Source organism: Venturia canescens, chromosome 6, assembly GCF_019457755.1.
Source record: "Venturia canescens isolate UGA chromosome 6, ASM1945775v1, whole genome shotgun sequence".
NCBI classification, from domain to species: Eukaryota; Metazoa; Arthropoda; class Insecta; order Hymenoptera; family Ichneumonidae; genus Venturia; species Venturia canescens.
This window is the reverse complement of record NC_057426.1, coordinates 11,137,442-11,151,661: the sequence shown is the minus strand read 5'-3', so window position 1 is coordinate 11,151,661 and position 14,220 is coordinate 11,137,442. Positions and strand designations below refer to the sequence as shown.

The following is a 14,220-nucleotide window of genomic DNA, read 5'->3' as shown; positions in this document are numbered from 1 at the left end:
TGTTTCGTGCTCGAGCGACCGAGCATCAGGCCTTTCTCGGTTCTTGACATTCGCCGATGGAATCCCTTTCCCCTCAAGCTGGAGGGGATGGGCCGACGGAGGATCCTCATCCCCGATGGATTTTTTCGGTCCAGCCTCCGAGTCCCCATCCCTTCGAGTAGCCACACCAAAAACGTCAGGGGCGATCGAGGCACTACGCTCAAAGGGGTACTTGCCCACTCCCCTCTCCCCCACCCCCTAAAACAGAAAGTTTGGATCTCCGCGAGAGGAAAATTGCCCGCTGTATGCTCGTAGAGTGCGCGGGTGATTCGCGCCAGCCGCCAGTCTCGGGGACTGAATGTCAAAAGACTTTGAGTGTGAGAAAGACAGAGAGAAGACTTGGAACGTGGGCTCGTGGTAGGGGCAAGAATCGTCGTCTCCAGTCTCATCCGGGCCACGAACCGGACGGCATATTGCTCTCTGTCGCTCCGAAGAGCTTACACGTTTATTTGTTGTCGTGATTTTATGTATGGGGATCAACAACTCGAAGATTTGAGGAATCGTTCGTCGAGTATCGATAAAGTCGTTATTAAATATTTGAATATTTCACCAAAGTACGTCTGGACGGGGATCTGGATTCGAGATTTAATCAGACACGGGTGTGACGATCGGTGTGACGTTCCGAGGATTTTTAAAAACTCAAATACTTTGTACTGTTTCACTGCGCACGTGTGTTTTTCTGGTGTTTGGATAACTGGTTTGTGGCTGTTTCGAGAAACGTCGGGAAGAGGATATGGATCATGAAATATTTATCGTGACAGGTCGCTGATCATACTTTGTGGATATTCAAAATGAAGGTGAGTCTTTTCCGAGCGTAGTTACGGGGAGTGCGAACTTCGTCGAAAAAACTGCAGGAGGATCCGATTTTTCTGAATGACTTCTTTTTGACCCCTTGATGAGTAAGCAATTGGAATCTTTACCGACGGATTGGACAGGATATCGAGTCATAAATCTCGTCTAAAACGAGCGCTCCGAAGTCCAATTCTTTTACAACGAATCCGCAGCATAGGAGATAACTCAGTCCTGGATTTAATCAACGCAGGCGATTCTCTGCTCAAATATTTTCAACGGTGATTAGTTGGGCCGCTCGCTTTCGAAGCAAAATAAACGAATCACAAAGGAGACGCTGACAGGAAGAAAATATTATCATATGCATCTTCCAGCTGCTGGGCTGTGATCCATCTGATGGGATGTGGGAAACGAGACGAGCAAAAGTTCTTTAACTAAGGTGACCGGTAGTCTTCGCGCGCACGAGATCGTTTGACCCTTCCTCGCTAACGTTATTTTTCACCCTGTCAGAGCTCGCTCATCCACGAATATCGTTTTTCTCAGCAGTCTCCTTTGCTCTTCGATATCCCACGTGCCTCTTTCTCATCTTCCCTATTCGTTCACATTTTCGGCCCAACACTTGCGAGGATTAAGCGGTTTACTGTAATTACTAGCTCTTATTAGACGCGTTGATTGGATCCGACAAGATTCAGCCCACTGGCCCGGTCAAAATCATTTGTTTTTGAGTTTGTTGCGTCACGTCGACGCTGGCTTGCCAGTTCATACACTTTTTTATCAAACATAAAATACTTTTGTTTCTTTAGATAATACCGTTGAAATTATTTTCCATTTCGATGGCTCCTTTGCAATTGGCTGGTGCCTAAAACCGTTGGTGAGACGGAAATACGATTTCAAGAAGTGAATGAAAAGTTTGAAAATATTTCATTGATGGGAGAACAATATGTAATCAATTTTACAAATGAAACGATTCAATGAGTACTTTTTTTATCGATTCAGACTTAAAAGGAGAATCGTTTGAAATGAGGAGAATGTATGTATTTGAAATATTTTTCTACGTGTTATCAGTCTTCGATCATTAGATTTTAAATGTGTCAAAGATTTCATTCGAATTTGTAAAATTCGCTATTCGTCTTTATTAGACGTCATCCTTGAAACTTTATCGTCATTTTCGTTATCGCGATGATATTTTCGCCCAGCTGTGGTCTCCAGAAAAAATCGTGCGCTGGTTATTTGCACACTTTTTGAAGGTTCGAAGACTAATGCGTGCGCAGGTGTAATTTAAAATACGAAACACGTCGTACTGTTTACACGTTACATAAAAACCATGAAGATCAAGTGTTTCGATCGAATTTATGATTTCTCGATCTGTATGTTACGCGAAGTCCGACAATTTTTTACAGAGCACATTATCTTCGATAGAACTTACTCCAAAATATTTCATTTACGACCGATCAGGAATGTCTAATTAATCAAAGTTTTCTTGTTTTTCAATATTTAAAATGTTTTCTTATTCAATTATTGTCATTCAAATTTTGATTCATTTTTTCATTGGTTTAAAAAAAAACATGAACTCAATATTCAATACGTTCCACAAAATGTTAAATTTATAACGAATCGTTGCTTTTGAGTAGAACGAAATTTCGACTCATTCGTTGTTTAATGCTCATTTTCAATTTTTCATTGATCGTCATTCAACCTAATAAAATCAATGACCTTCAATACTACGGATTTTCAGAAGTTTGGAGATCTTATTTCGCGTTTCGATACACTCCCTAAGGAAGAAAAAATCTGGATAGAATGTTTCCAGTGCTTCACGTTTCTATCGATCGTAAATAAAAATCTTTCTACCGTTCAGTGACCCCGACACATTTCTCTTCTCGCGATTATTCTCTGTCTTGACTCCTCATAACGAATGTTCCAGTGAATCCAAAAATATGTGCGAGGGCAGAAAATCGTTGAGAAGAGGAAAAAAATGAAAAATGGTGTCGTTCGCCTTCACCTGCCACTGATTAGGAATGATGTTATTTCGAAGGTCGATCATTGCCGAGTTTTATAGCATTATTTCATTTTCGATTGACAAAATCTGCGATTTCATTCACGATATGATCGAAAATTTGTGCTATGACGTTGTTCAGGAGAATGGCTCCTGTTCGTGCAACTTCTGCATTCCGGCGTTCAATAATTTTTCGTCAATTCATAAAATCATCGATTCAATGATCTTCCGAGGAGGGTGTTAATCGTACGGCAGTTTTTCCAGAGTTCTTAAAAGTGATAACTTCCGATGTTCTGGTGATTCATTTTGTAACGCTGGGCCAAAGAAACTGTGAAGAAGCGAGTGCGAGTTGACACGGATTTGACTAAATTCGAGTTGTTTAAATAATTAAATAACTCAAAGAAATTGTTTGTCAAAATGGGAGTTAGTGTAAAGCTAAGTGTTCGCCAATCCCAGTAATCGCCGCTCCTCGAAGGTGCGTTTGACCTCGGGGACTGCCAAAGCTGCAAAGCGACGACGCTGAAGTTTGCGTCGTAGAGTCCAACGAAATGAACAAAAAAAAGATTTGCAATTCACCAATTATTTATTTCACAAATCATTGGCGTACGTTGAAAAACTACGATTGCAGATTCGGCGGGAAGTAAAATTGGAGATTTACTGGAATTATTTGAGAGTTTTTTTAGATCATTTCGTTGGACTCCAACGTTGCAAACTTCAGCGTCATACGTAGCGAGCGTACTCTCATCGCCATTAATTCTAATACTTTAGGAGGCCCATTGAAATTAACCTCAACTCCGTTTCCATGATAACATTGAATGTACGCGAAACATATTAATTTGCTGGAGTACATATTAGGACAGCCCGAGCCGTTATGACTTAGAAATTATTGAGCGTTTTTCATGGAACGTCAAAGTGGCTGTTTGGAAGAAAAAACGATGTTTGCCTTCTCTCAAATCACCGAAGTACGTAAGAAGCGATAAAGAAGAGCGTCGATAAAGCATAAACCATTAAAATTTATGCTGACTTTTGCAAACACGCGCGCGAGCAAAATTTATCATCGATTCTCGATATTAATTTCTTTATGAGGATCACACCGATTTCCTGTCGTTCTGCCGTTTCAACAAGTGCCCATTGACATTGGGCTTCTTGTGAAATCGTAAAAATTGATAAGAAGCTTCTATTCTATACGAATTTTTGAGTTTCTATCCATTAAGCACACGTACACATCCACAGTGATGGTTATCACTCCAGAGAAGGGGAATGTGCCACCACTATGTAAGCTATTGAAAAACTAATGAAATGGTCGATAGGAGTAATCGCTCATAAGTATTCCGTTCATTCATTCAGCTATTTTAGCAGGTGACAGAAAGAGGAAGGAGACTCTTGAAGAGGAGTGTATTCCAGAAGTTTCCTTGAGAATATCAAGGCCTTAAAAAATTGTTGGATGACTCCATACTCAGCAGCTTCTGAAAGTTTTATAACGATGGAGTATTTGGTAGCTCGATTGGATGAAATATTGAAAAACGTAGTGTGTTGATTTTCGATTTCGTTCGCAATCTTGTGGTGCGATTTATTCATAAGAATTGAATTTTCATGCGAACGGTTAAATTAACAACAGTTTTTTATTTCGTCATGTTTCAGACGGAAATCGAGACTGAGACGGAGTCGAGCGACGTTTTGCTCTGTCCGAACAACAACAATAATATTGCGAGCATCAAAAAGAATATCATCGTAAATAACAATAATAATAGCATAAGCAGCGGCCACAGTGACCAGAGCAATGATGGAATGGAAATGGATTGCGGGGGCTGCGGAGAGAGCATACGCGAACGAACGGTTTTGTGCGTCGGTGGACGAAGTTGGCACTCGGGTTGTCTCAAATGTTGTGCGTGCTCTCGACCACTTCACGACCAACATTCGTGTTTCCTCAGGGGCATGAGACTCTATTGCAGGCACGACTATGCTTTGTAAGTTTTTAACAGTTTAATAAAATTTTTTTGTTCCTATTTCTAAGTCATCGTGGATCGACGAGTTTGGACGTGATGAAAATGTGGAATCGGTGTCCGGAGAATAATTTTATATTCAAGATTTCATTTCGTAATTTTATTATTTGAAATGTCATTTTTTTAAAAAATTGGAATTTCTATTTGTTGTCCAGGATGCTTGAATGCTCCGCATTATCGAAAGTTCCACGTTTTTTCATGTTATTTCCGAGTGGGCGATGATCGACGGAGGAATTAATCCACTTTCGGGATCCGTCGGCACCCCACAGAGAAAAGTCCCGCGTTCAAAACACCATTTGACGCGAAGTGGAGTATCGTTGAATGCAACAGACCCTGCTACGACGCAGTGTTCAACAAAATGTCTAAAGCGCTTAAAAAGACGTTTTGGAGCTACTGCGCGGTAGGGGGCGACGGATTTTTGTTTGGCTTCTTCCTTTTCATCTTTGAAGGGACTCCGGTACGACTTACTGCTTGGAGAAATCATTTGTTCGACTTTTCAAGGTTTCGAGCAGGTCCGCGTAACGCGTGACAGTGCCTTAACTGATATCCGTCCTACTTCTGGCTACCTGATCCTTCCTCGGATTTTGTACCACGAGTTTTTGCTACCGCATCTCCATCCGCTGCTTACAAAATAGCGAAAAAGCTCGAAAATCTCGATAGGAAATAAAAAATGTTGATTCATATGTCGGACCGAAGCAGAGGACAATCCTCTTTGGATGCTTGTCAGATGTGGATGAAGAAATCACTCAATTCAAAGGAGCAAACAATCACAATTCAAACTCATTCTTCACCGTATCAAATTATTTGCCAAGTTATTGCTTTTTTAGTGTGAAATGATAATTCAAAGTTCTCATTGAAAAATTCATCGTTTACTCCATTAATGAATTTTTTAAATGAGAAAACTTGTCGAATGCTTCCGTTTTAACTGATCGATATTTTTGGTTGATTCGGTTTTGGTATATTTAGTCGTTATTTTATTTATCTTTTAAGGTAGCTCTTAAACGTATTGTTAGTGGATTTGTATTACAGCATATTTTATTAACGTGTAAGAATATGAAAAATGATAGCCTTGCAAAACTATTAACTGATAAATGCAAAATTCCACGATTTTCACAGGTATTTTGCAAATAATTATCTGTATTTTTTAACCGATTTTATTTCACCACGTCTCATTTTATTCGCCACGTAGATTTTTTCTTAAATTTATTCCTTCAGAAATTATAAGTAAAAAAATTTGTTCGCTTGATCAACAATTAGCTGCAACAGCGAAACGATTAAGTTTAAGAAAAAACTGCATCGTGCATTCGTAGAGGATTAATTAAGGAACAAAATGAGACGTAGTGCAATAAAATCGGTCAAAAAACTCGGTCTAAAAGCGTTTTGAAAATTTAGCACTCATTTGTCGAGCATATGCAGTACAGGATTTATCTTATTCTCATTGTGAAATAGTATCACGTGAAAGCTTTTGAACGATATTCATACACATAGAGGCTGACGCATGCCGCGAGGTTTTCTTTAAGATTCTATCGATTTTTCTCTCTCCTAAGATTCCCGAATCAAACAAGAGGATTAGAGAAAAAGATCCAGCTCCGAAGCTGCATGACTTGCGAAAAAATGACCCCGCAAACTCGAAAATGTTCTGGGGATTTTTGAGAAAACGTTACCGGAAATCGTCGTTATGACGACATTGTTATTATCGTTTTAATGAAAAGTCTTCGAAATTTTCTCACAATATATGAATGAATTCCGATAAAACTTGACTTGCCTACGCATCACTTGGGTCTCGAGTCTCCGCAAAGCTTCGACGTACAATGACTTCACTTTTTTAATCGACTACACAGAGAAAACGAGGCCAAAAATTCTAGAAGAAAGTACTAGCAATATAGTATCTCGTGGACAGTATATACATTCTGGATTTAAGCATTAATTCGAAGAGCAAGAGTAAGAATTGTTCTATCCACCATAGTAAAAAGACCTTTTATATATTCAAAAGACTCGAGACTCTTTTTCATATAGTAAACAATGTTTTCAGTCACTTTAAATGTTTATATCGTAAAGTATGCTCGGGCATACTGAGAAAAATATTATATGTATGGTAAAATATCACTTTGGTCCTTTATTCGTGTATGTCTGGTAGAATTTATTATGCAGACAGTGAAAATTTGTGATTTACAATAAATTTCCACTTATCAGTAAGTGCTAATCTGACACGATGAATAACACTCGAAAACAAAACGAAATATAGTATTCACGTGCATCACTTTTTGCTATGCACATAAAGCTGTTTAGAATAGAAGGGACGAAAAATAGTAAAATTCAAAAAATACTATGCTGTTTGTAATCGGTGGCTAAATACTTTGAAAATTCTTGAAAAATAATATAACCCTCACTATACATAAAACGAATCGGTTTTCTCCGTGTACAATGTTCGAAAAAACTGTTGTAGATTTTGTAAAAACGTTATCAAAGCGATTCACCGTGGACTTGATTTCACGTAAGAAGTTCTGATTGCTTTACTCTTTGCACGTAACGTGCACTGTCTGTAAGAGTGCACATGCGGGTCGATTTATTGTACGGATACGTCATGTTGCACGTCGATATATACGTGGGTGCCGAGTCACGAGAGACAAAACGAGATGGAAAAAAATGAAATCCAAGAGTGTGCACGAGTGTCAGTGATGCTGGGTATGAGCCGGGCAAACCCAAGGAATTTGCCTCGTAATAAGGGATCGTATACACGGACCTTCACCGCAGCTGTGATATTATTCCCTCGTGGTCTCTGCGTATGACCCCCCCTCGTGAGCATTTATTTATCTGTGCACTTTTCCATTCACTTGATATCAAGGCTGATAGAAAGATCGTAAAGTCGAGAAAAACAATCCCCCCTTTTCGTCACAAAACAAGAGAATCAATAAAATAACATAATTCCGAAAATCTTTCTATCGAATCTGCTCTTACAAGGCCCAGTTATTGTGCTAACATTAGTTATAAAGGACGTGAAATAAACGAGCTAAATCTTAGTGAAATTCAATCGTTTTATCTTGCTATTATCTATAGAGATATTCTACTACAAGTTATGAGCTGAATTCAGTTCATAAATATGATACAGTCGAACAAGATAATTATCGAGTATTTCAATCGTTTTGTGTGCAGTGGTTCGGAGTGCTCCCTCTGCCTGGTGTACCGAATGAATTGACCGGTCAGATTAGAGTCTTGAGTCAGATATCGACAAATTTCAAAGTGAAAAAATCTATAAATTTCTCTGTTTTGCTCATAATCATCGGCTCGTTGGATCTCCAAACCGATGGAATTTGTATCGTGCAATAAAGTGTGAAAAATGAAATTTAAAGATATTGTCTTGGACTTTGATCGTTATCATAGTTTTAGCCAAGAATTAAACTGAATTTTCATCGTTCCAAATGAACTGATAACCGCAGTACAAAAAATTTACGATTACGGGTAATTCGATGCAATTTATTTGGAAAGTACACTCTGAAATATCGTTGCCGATATTCATACTCGTTCCGTGAATCATTCGACCCCGAAACCAATAGCGATACGCACGAATATCGTTGTCGATATATTTATATGTGTACACATATAATGCGAAATCGAGTCTGGTATTCTATAATAGCCAGGACCGATCCTCTAACAGCTGGACGATCCTCCACGTTCGACTTAATCCTCGAGTGACTTATAGAGGAGGCTCCTCGCGGTGTGCTTCTGCTCTCGGCGAGAAGCCTCCGAAAGAGATTCTCGACTGGCGAAAGAACAAATGAATAAATTAGGGCGGGGCGGGCTTGGTCGCGGCGCGATCTTCGAAGAGCTCAACTCCACGAGCCTCCCCCTTGTATTTTTTTACCTTTCAAGATTTATCGATACTATATACCACACTGCACACGATCTGTCGTGTTTCGAGTGCATGTGCATACTCAATGCATTACTACAACTAACTCTCACACCATCTTTGTATCCACTTTTCATTTTCTATCTCCCAGTTTTAAGCTTGCTGCTGTTTCAAATCACACGGTGTATAAAAAACTTTTTTTTTTCAACGTTTTCGTACAATTTTCATCAAGAGAGTGGACGATTTTTTTGCAAATCTTTGTTGTGTCCGCGAAGACCGTCGCGAAGGGACGAGTTATCAAGGACGAGTATTTAAGGGATTTAGGCCAAAAGAGCTGAACTCCAACTCGATACTTTTACAACAAGTTAACAATAAGTTTATTTAAGAAGTTACAAATTCGAGGTTTTATTGCCTCGGGACCAATCGTTACAATTCTCGTCAAAGACTGCCGAATTTTGGGTTAGTCGATAATTTTATAGATTTGGGGGTTTTCCCCTTCTCGTGCGAATATAACCTAGATTTCCTTCTGGAAGTTTCGATGTTGACATCGAGGGTCGATGCGCTCGTTCGGGAGCATCGATATTTCGTCATCGCTGCGTTTGCGCTGAGAGTGCTTAATTTGTTTTAATGAGTGCGATGTACGGGCACAACATCTTTTGACAATCGAATAAAAGCGTACTTGCCACTTCAATTTTCGTCTACTGCATCTCTAATTGAGACTCTATACTTGAGACAATATATTGTGCTTTATTTTTTATAGTTCATTCATTTTCGAAAATAATTGGCTCTGTATCTATTAACTCATCTTCATTACGCTCCCATCAAACGAGACAAACCAAGATGTATCTTTTTCTCCAATCTTTGTATATCTTCCTCCCTCCTTTTGGGTACACGTCCCGAGGCGTATCTTTGAATCAGGAGCCACGAGAGCTCGGCTCCTCGGGACGAGGCTTGCAGCAGCAAACGCCTGAAGGGTGGCGCCAAACGATTTATGCAAACGAATTTTACACAAACACACACATACATATATATACTGGAGATACGAAATCTGTAAGTCAGACAGACGCATACGCGAAGCATCTTACGAAGGAAAAGATTTTTGAGGCAGAAAAAAGCTTCGGTAAATACTTTCAGCATTTTTTTCAACGCGCTACTGTGAAACAGACATTGAGGTGTTATTAGAAGAGAATTCAATCTGGGATCTGCAGACATGAATGTAATTCGATCTACTTCTGCAGATAATAGCATTCTAAGCACTCCATTTTTGTCCTAACAGCATTAGAACACTGGTACATAGACGTCGAATCTGAAATTCAAAAAGGATTTAAGATTTCCCTCCAGATTTAACTACTTGTGCCAACTAATCTCGAAGATGCTGTGCAGATAGTGCAAAAGATTCAGAAATAGTGTGGTTCGTGGACGGCGCGTTAACGATCCAAAAACAGCCCGATAATACTCACGAATTGAAGGATTTTTGCTTAGTCTGAAAATTTCCTGAATCAGAATACATCGATCCAGCCGTATCGGAAGAAATCTCTCCGCCATTTAGTGTCGCAACTTAATTACATTACGAATGAAATCACTGTTCGAGCACTCTCATCGTTTGAAAATGGCGAACATCGCAGTGAGTTCATCAGACAGTTTTCAGGTCCTTAATTTTTAGTTTACCGTCTTGAACATCCGCAAGTGGCGTGACGTTTTCACGGAGATCGTTCGCACCGATTTTACTCAATAGTCGAACATACTCGCCAAGATCCAAGGAAGGATTTTGTCGTACTTTAAATAATAAATAAGCCTTACTCGAGTAACAGCAGAACTTTGGGACCTTCGAGCGACAGTGTGTTTGTAAATATGCATGAATATATCTAGAGGATGAAGGGAATGATCCGGATGAGCACCAGTCGTCTTTTGCAGCAGCAAAATCCACGATGGTATTCCAGTTGTAGGGTGCAGGAACGACTGATATTCTTACTCTTTATTTTCTATCCTGCAGCGCAAGTATTGAGGTTCGGAGGACACGCGAGCCTGTGTCTTCGTATACCGGGGCCAGGCTCCTAGGCGTGTCCTCCTCGACGAACGATTACCATAATCGATATCGTCGAGATTCATATATGCACGTTAAGACTTTTCTAACATTGGAAAGCTGGGCTTACTCTTCATAGTTTTGCTTCTTTATTCGTATGGACCACGCTCTTTTTATCGGCGGAAGTCAACGTATATCGATCGGTTTTATGTACTATATATACACAGCAAGATCGATGCGAAGATGCAAGGGCAGCAATGACGTCGCACTGATCCGCATGCGATACTCGCGAGGTAGACCCACCCGGCGTAGCAGAGTTATATCGAAACCCGATAGCATCGATTCTGCTCTTCTGATACTTCTCCCGTGCTTATTGGTTCTCGAGTGGTTTGTACTTGCCTCAGTCGCCTTTCATTTTCTTCTTTTTTCGCGATATAAACCGCTTCATAAAGCAGTTTTCCCTGTTTAATCGAGCTTCGGGATTTTAATGTCGAAGCTACTGGTTGTGCAGAGAAACGAGAAAATCATTTATCATTTAATTCCATCCCGAACAGCTTTATTCCTCATACGACAAAAAAATGCAAACCTCAACGAAGAAAACGCTAATCGCTGCGCGCTCGGTGGGAGTGTAAATTCGAGGTAGAAATTCGTCGGTGGCCCAAACAGAATCATTTAAATTCATGCCCATTAGAAATGTTAGCAATTATGTCGAACGGTTTTCCCCGGTTCATCTGGATACGAGTGTTATTCAGAGAAATTGTTTGTTTCGTGACGAAGGTCAGGCGATAAAAATTTGCCAATGTGAGGGGAAAATCTTTCAGGCTTCAATTATAGCAAAAGTCAATTCAATACGAGGTCTAAAAATCTTGTGTTAGACAAAAAAAATCTCAAATTCCTGAACGGTCAAAAATGTTGGTTAACTTTTACCGAAAATGTTTCCCTGCTTAAACCAACAGGAATAAAAATCGGTTGTATATTTGCTGTGAAAGATTGCATACAGTGAGCTTGTCCGTGAGACTGAAGACGTTGAGAATAATCCGAGAAACGATCTGCTTCCGAACGGCGATAGGGATCCGTGAAAAGAAAAGAAAAGAAAAAAATACATGCTCGAAAGGTGCCTCGAGGTTGTCCACACTTTTTCTCTTCAATGTTATTTCCACTGTGGACCGAGCAACACTATGTTCTCTATACTTTAGTGTTCACGTTTCTGCCAACTACTCTTTCCCGTGCTTATACATACACAACCTTACGATTCTCTCGATATTCTAACGGCCTGCCACACGGTTGGTCCAGTAGTAATGTAGTATGTTAATGAAGCCAACGTGTCGGGATTCGTTCTCGTGTTCGGAGTTCATGAATGAATCCGACCGGGACATTGTCTACTGGCGTTTCTGTTTCTGCTTGCGCTCACAGTCATATATTTGAGAGAATCTATTTTTTTGTTTTTCACTTTTATGCAGGCTATAAAAATGTTTGCTATTTTTCTGAATAAAGTATGCAAATGATTGTGGCGTTGATTTTGAGAGGGCAATAATAAAGAATGTAAAATTGAGAGGAGAAAAAATCGTCGATTCTGTCATTTTCAATTTGTATGATTATTCAATTTCCTATCAATTGCCTTTTTGTTGAGAGTGTCACGATGAAAATCTTTGTTGCAGAACATTCGGGGCAAAATGTGCAAAATGTGGCAGAAGCGTGGGCGCCGGTGACTGGGTGAGAAGAGCTCGAGAACGCGTTTATCATTTGGCTTGTTTCGCGTGCGACGCTTGTTCCCGGCAATTATCAACGGGCGAACAATTTGCCCTTTTGGATGCGAGATTATTGTGCAAAGCTCATTATCTCGATGTCGTCGAAGGCAACAACACGTCCTCGTCCGAGGATTGCGACTCCGAACACGGGGGAAAGGGAAGCAAAACGAAAAGAGTCAGGACGACGTTCACGGAAGAACAATTGTCAGTTTTACAAGCGAACTTTCAACTTGACAGCAACCCTGATGGACAAGATCTCGAGAGGATAGCACACGTCACTGGCCTCAGTAAACGCGTGACGCAAGTTTGGTTTCAAAACTCCCGAGCCAGGCAGAAGAAACACAGTGGAAAAATCAAAACGCAGAGTGAGTCTCTTCCCATCGTTTTACTTAATTTGCTATTTTCAAGCGCTATTTTTCAAATATTATTCACTTTACATTCAATGATTTTCAAAAAAATATCAATAAGCAGTGATTTTTGAAAAAAGCGTCATTTTATTTCAATTTGCGAGTCTGCTAATTAGAGGAGGATTGATTACTTTACGAAAAAAATGATAGTCAGTGTGCTCCTTAACACGGAATGTCTCATGCGTATATAATTTTCTCAATCTCGTATTGTTTTCGTCCAAAATCAAATGAGATTACAAGAAATGTTGTATTCACGATCCATTTCCTGTCATTTTTCTTCACAGTGCACCATTCACCGCCTCTGCAGCACCATCCGGGTGAGCAGTTGTATCCTGGGGGTGTGAGCATGGTTGGTTCGTATTTGGGTGGTTATCAGGGTGCGGGTAGTGCGGGCAGTGAGAGTCCTGGAAGTCCAATGACGCCGTTGACGCCTCTAACGCCAATGACTCCAACGACGCCAACGCACCACCTCCAGGCCCAGTTTTGTCATCAAGGAACATAATTCAAGAGTGTCGGAATTATTTAAACGAGAAAAAAAAAGTTGCGGCGGGAGGAAAACCCGGTTGAAAGCTGTGCTTATTGGAGACTAACGATCGAAACCCTTGAAAATGTCGTGAATAAAAGTGTGCAAAAATCGTTTACGTGCATAAGCCCCAGAGCTTATGCGAAGGATAACGAAAAAACTCGAGTCGAAAATTCGAGAAACGTGGAAAACGTAGAGGAGCTTGAAACTTTTTTCATGAGGATCATCGGTCATTTGTTCTTTTTTTGTTCCTCCAATTATTGTGTACATAATGCAAATCCCCAGAGACCTGTTATCAAAAAGATTCGTGTGAGGACGATGCGAGGCAGTTCTTCGTCATGATTCCACAAGTATTAAAAAAATAGTACTTACGAGTAAGTGCAGGAAAGGTAACCAGACGAAGTTGAACCGAGAGAGATTGAAGCGTTGAGTGAATTGTAAATATAGATTAATTCAAAGTATCGTCGCGAACCTACCTTTATTTATTTTCAGGTACTTTATTATTTTATTTGATAATGTTTATCAATACTGACGTCAATGTGATTGACAATTAACGACACCCGGTGGTATCGAATGAAAAAAAGCGAAATACGTGGAGAAAATGAATTGAAAAATTTAATTTAATTTTTTCCTCCAGTGACAAAAATTGATACAACAATTGCAATGACGAATTATTGAAATGAGTCTGTGAATGTCAATGGTTTATACGAAAATAATGTTTTCCTTGTGAATATTGGCGACGAATACCGTACTGTTATTATTATAAATAAAACAAAACGATCTTTTACTGTTAATCGGTGAATTATTGATTTCGAAACCTTTTCTTCGTAATCGCTAAAAACTCCAGT

General features: G+C 39.8%; 1 protein-coding gene across 2 annotated transcripts; it reads left to right on the top strand.

The window, feature by feature from the left end:
- Positions 1-338: 338 nt before the first annotated feature.
- LOC122412277 (LIM/homeobox protein Awh-like) lies at positions 339-14,166 on the top strand. Of its 2 annotated transcripts, XM_043421724.1 has the most exons (5): positions 339-836; positions 4,178-4,346; positions 4,463-4,788; positions 12,353-12,807; positions 13,134-14,166. In XM_043421724.1, exons 2-5 carry the CDS (start codon positions 4,266-4,268, stop codon positions 13,349-13,351), a joined length of 1,080 nt encoding a protein of 359 aa, XP_043277659.1. In that variant the 5' UTR covers positions 339-836; positions 4,178-4,265; the 3' UTR covers positions 13,352-14,166. The 2 variants fall into 2 exon arrangements, with proteins under 2 accessions (XP_043277659.1, XP_043277660.1); XM_043421725.1 differs by lacking the exon at positions 4,178-4,346 and having other exon boundaries at positions 342-836.
- Positions 14,167-14,220: the final 54 nt, after the last annotated feature.

Coding starts and splice junctions, on each gene's coding strand:
- LOC122412277 (XM_043421724.1), top strand. CDS start 4,266: ATGACTCCATACTCAGCAGCTTCTGAAAGTTTTATAACGATGGAGTAT. Junction 4,347..4,462: donor TGGATGAAATATTGAAAAAC/GTAGTGTGTTGA, acceptor GTCATGTTTCAG/ACGGAAATCGAGACTGAGAC. Junction 4,789..12,352: donor TGCAGGCACGACTATGCTTT/GTAAGTTTTTAA, acceptor TCTTTGTTGCAG/AACATTCGGGGCAAAATGTG.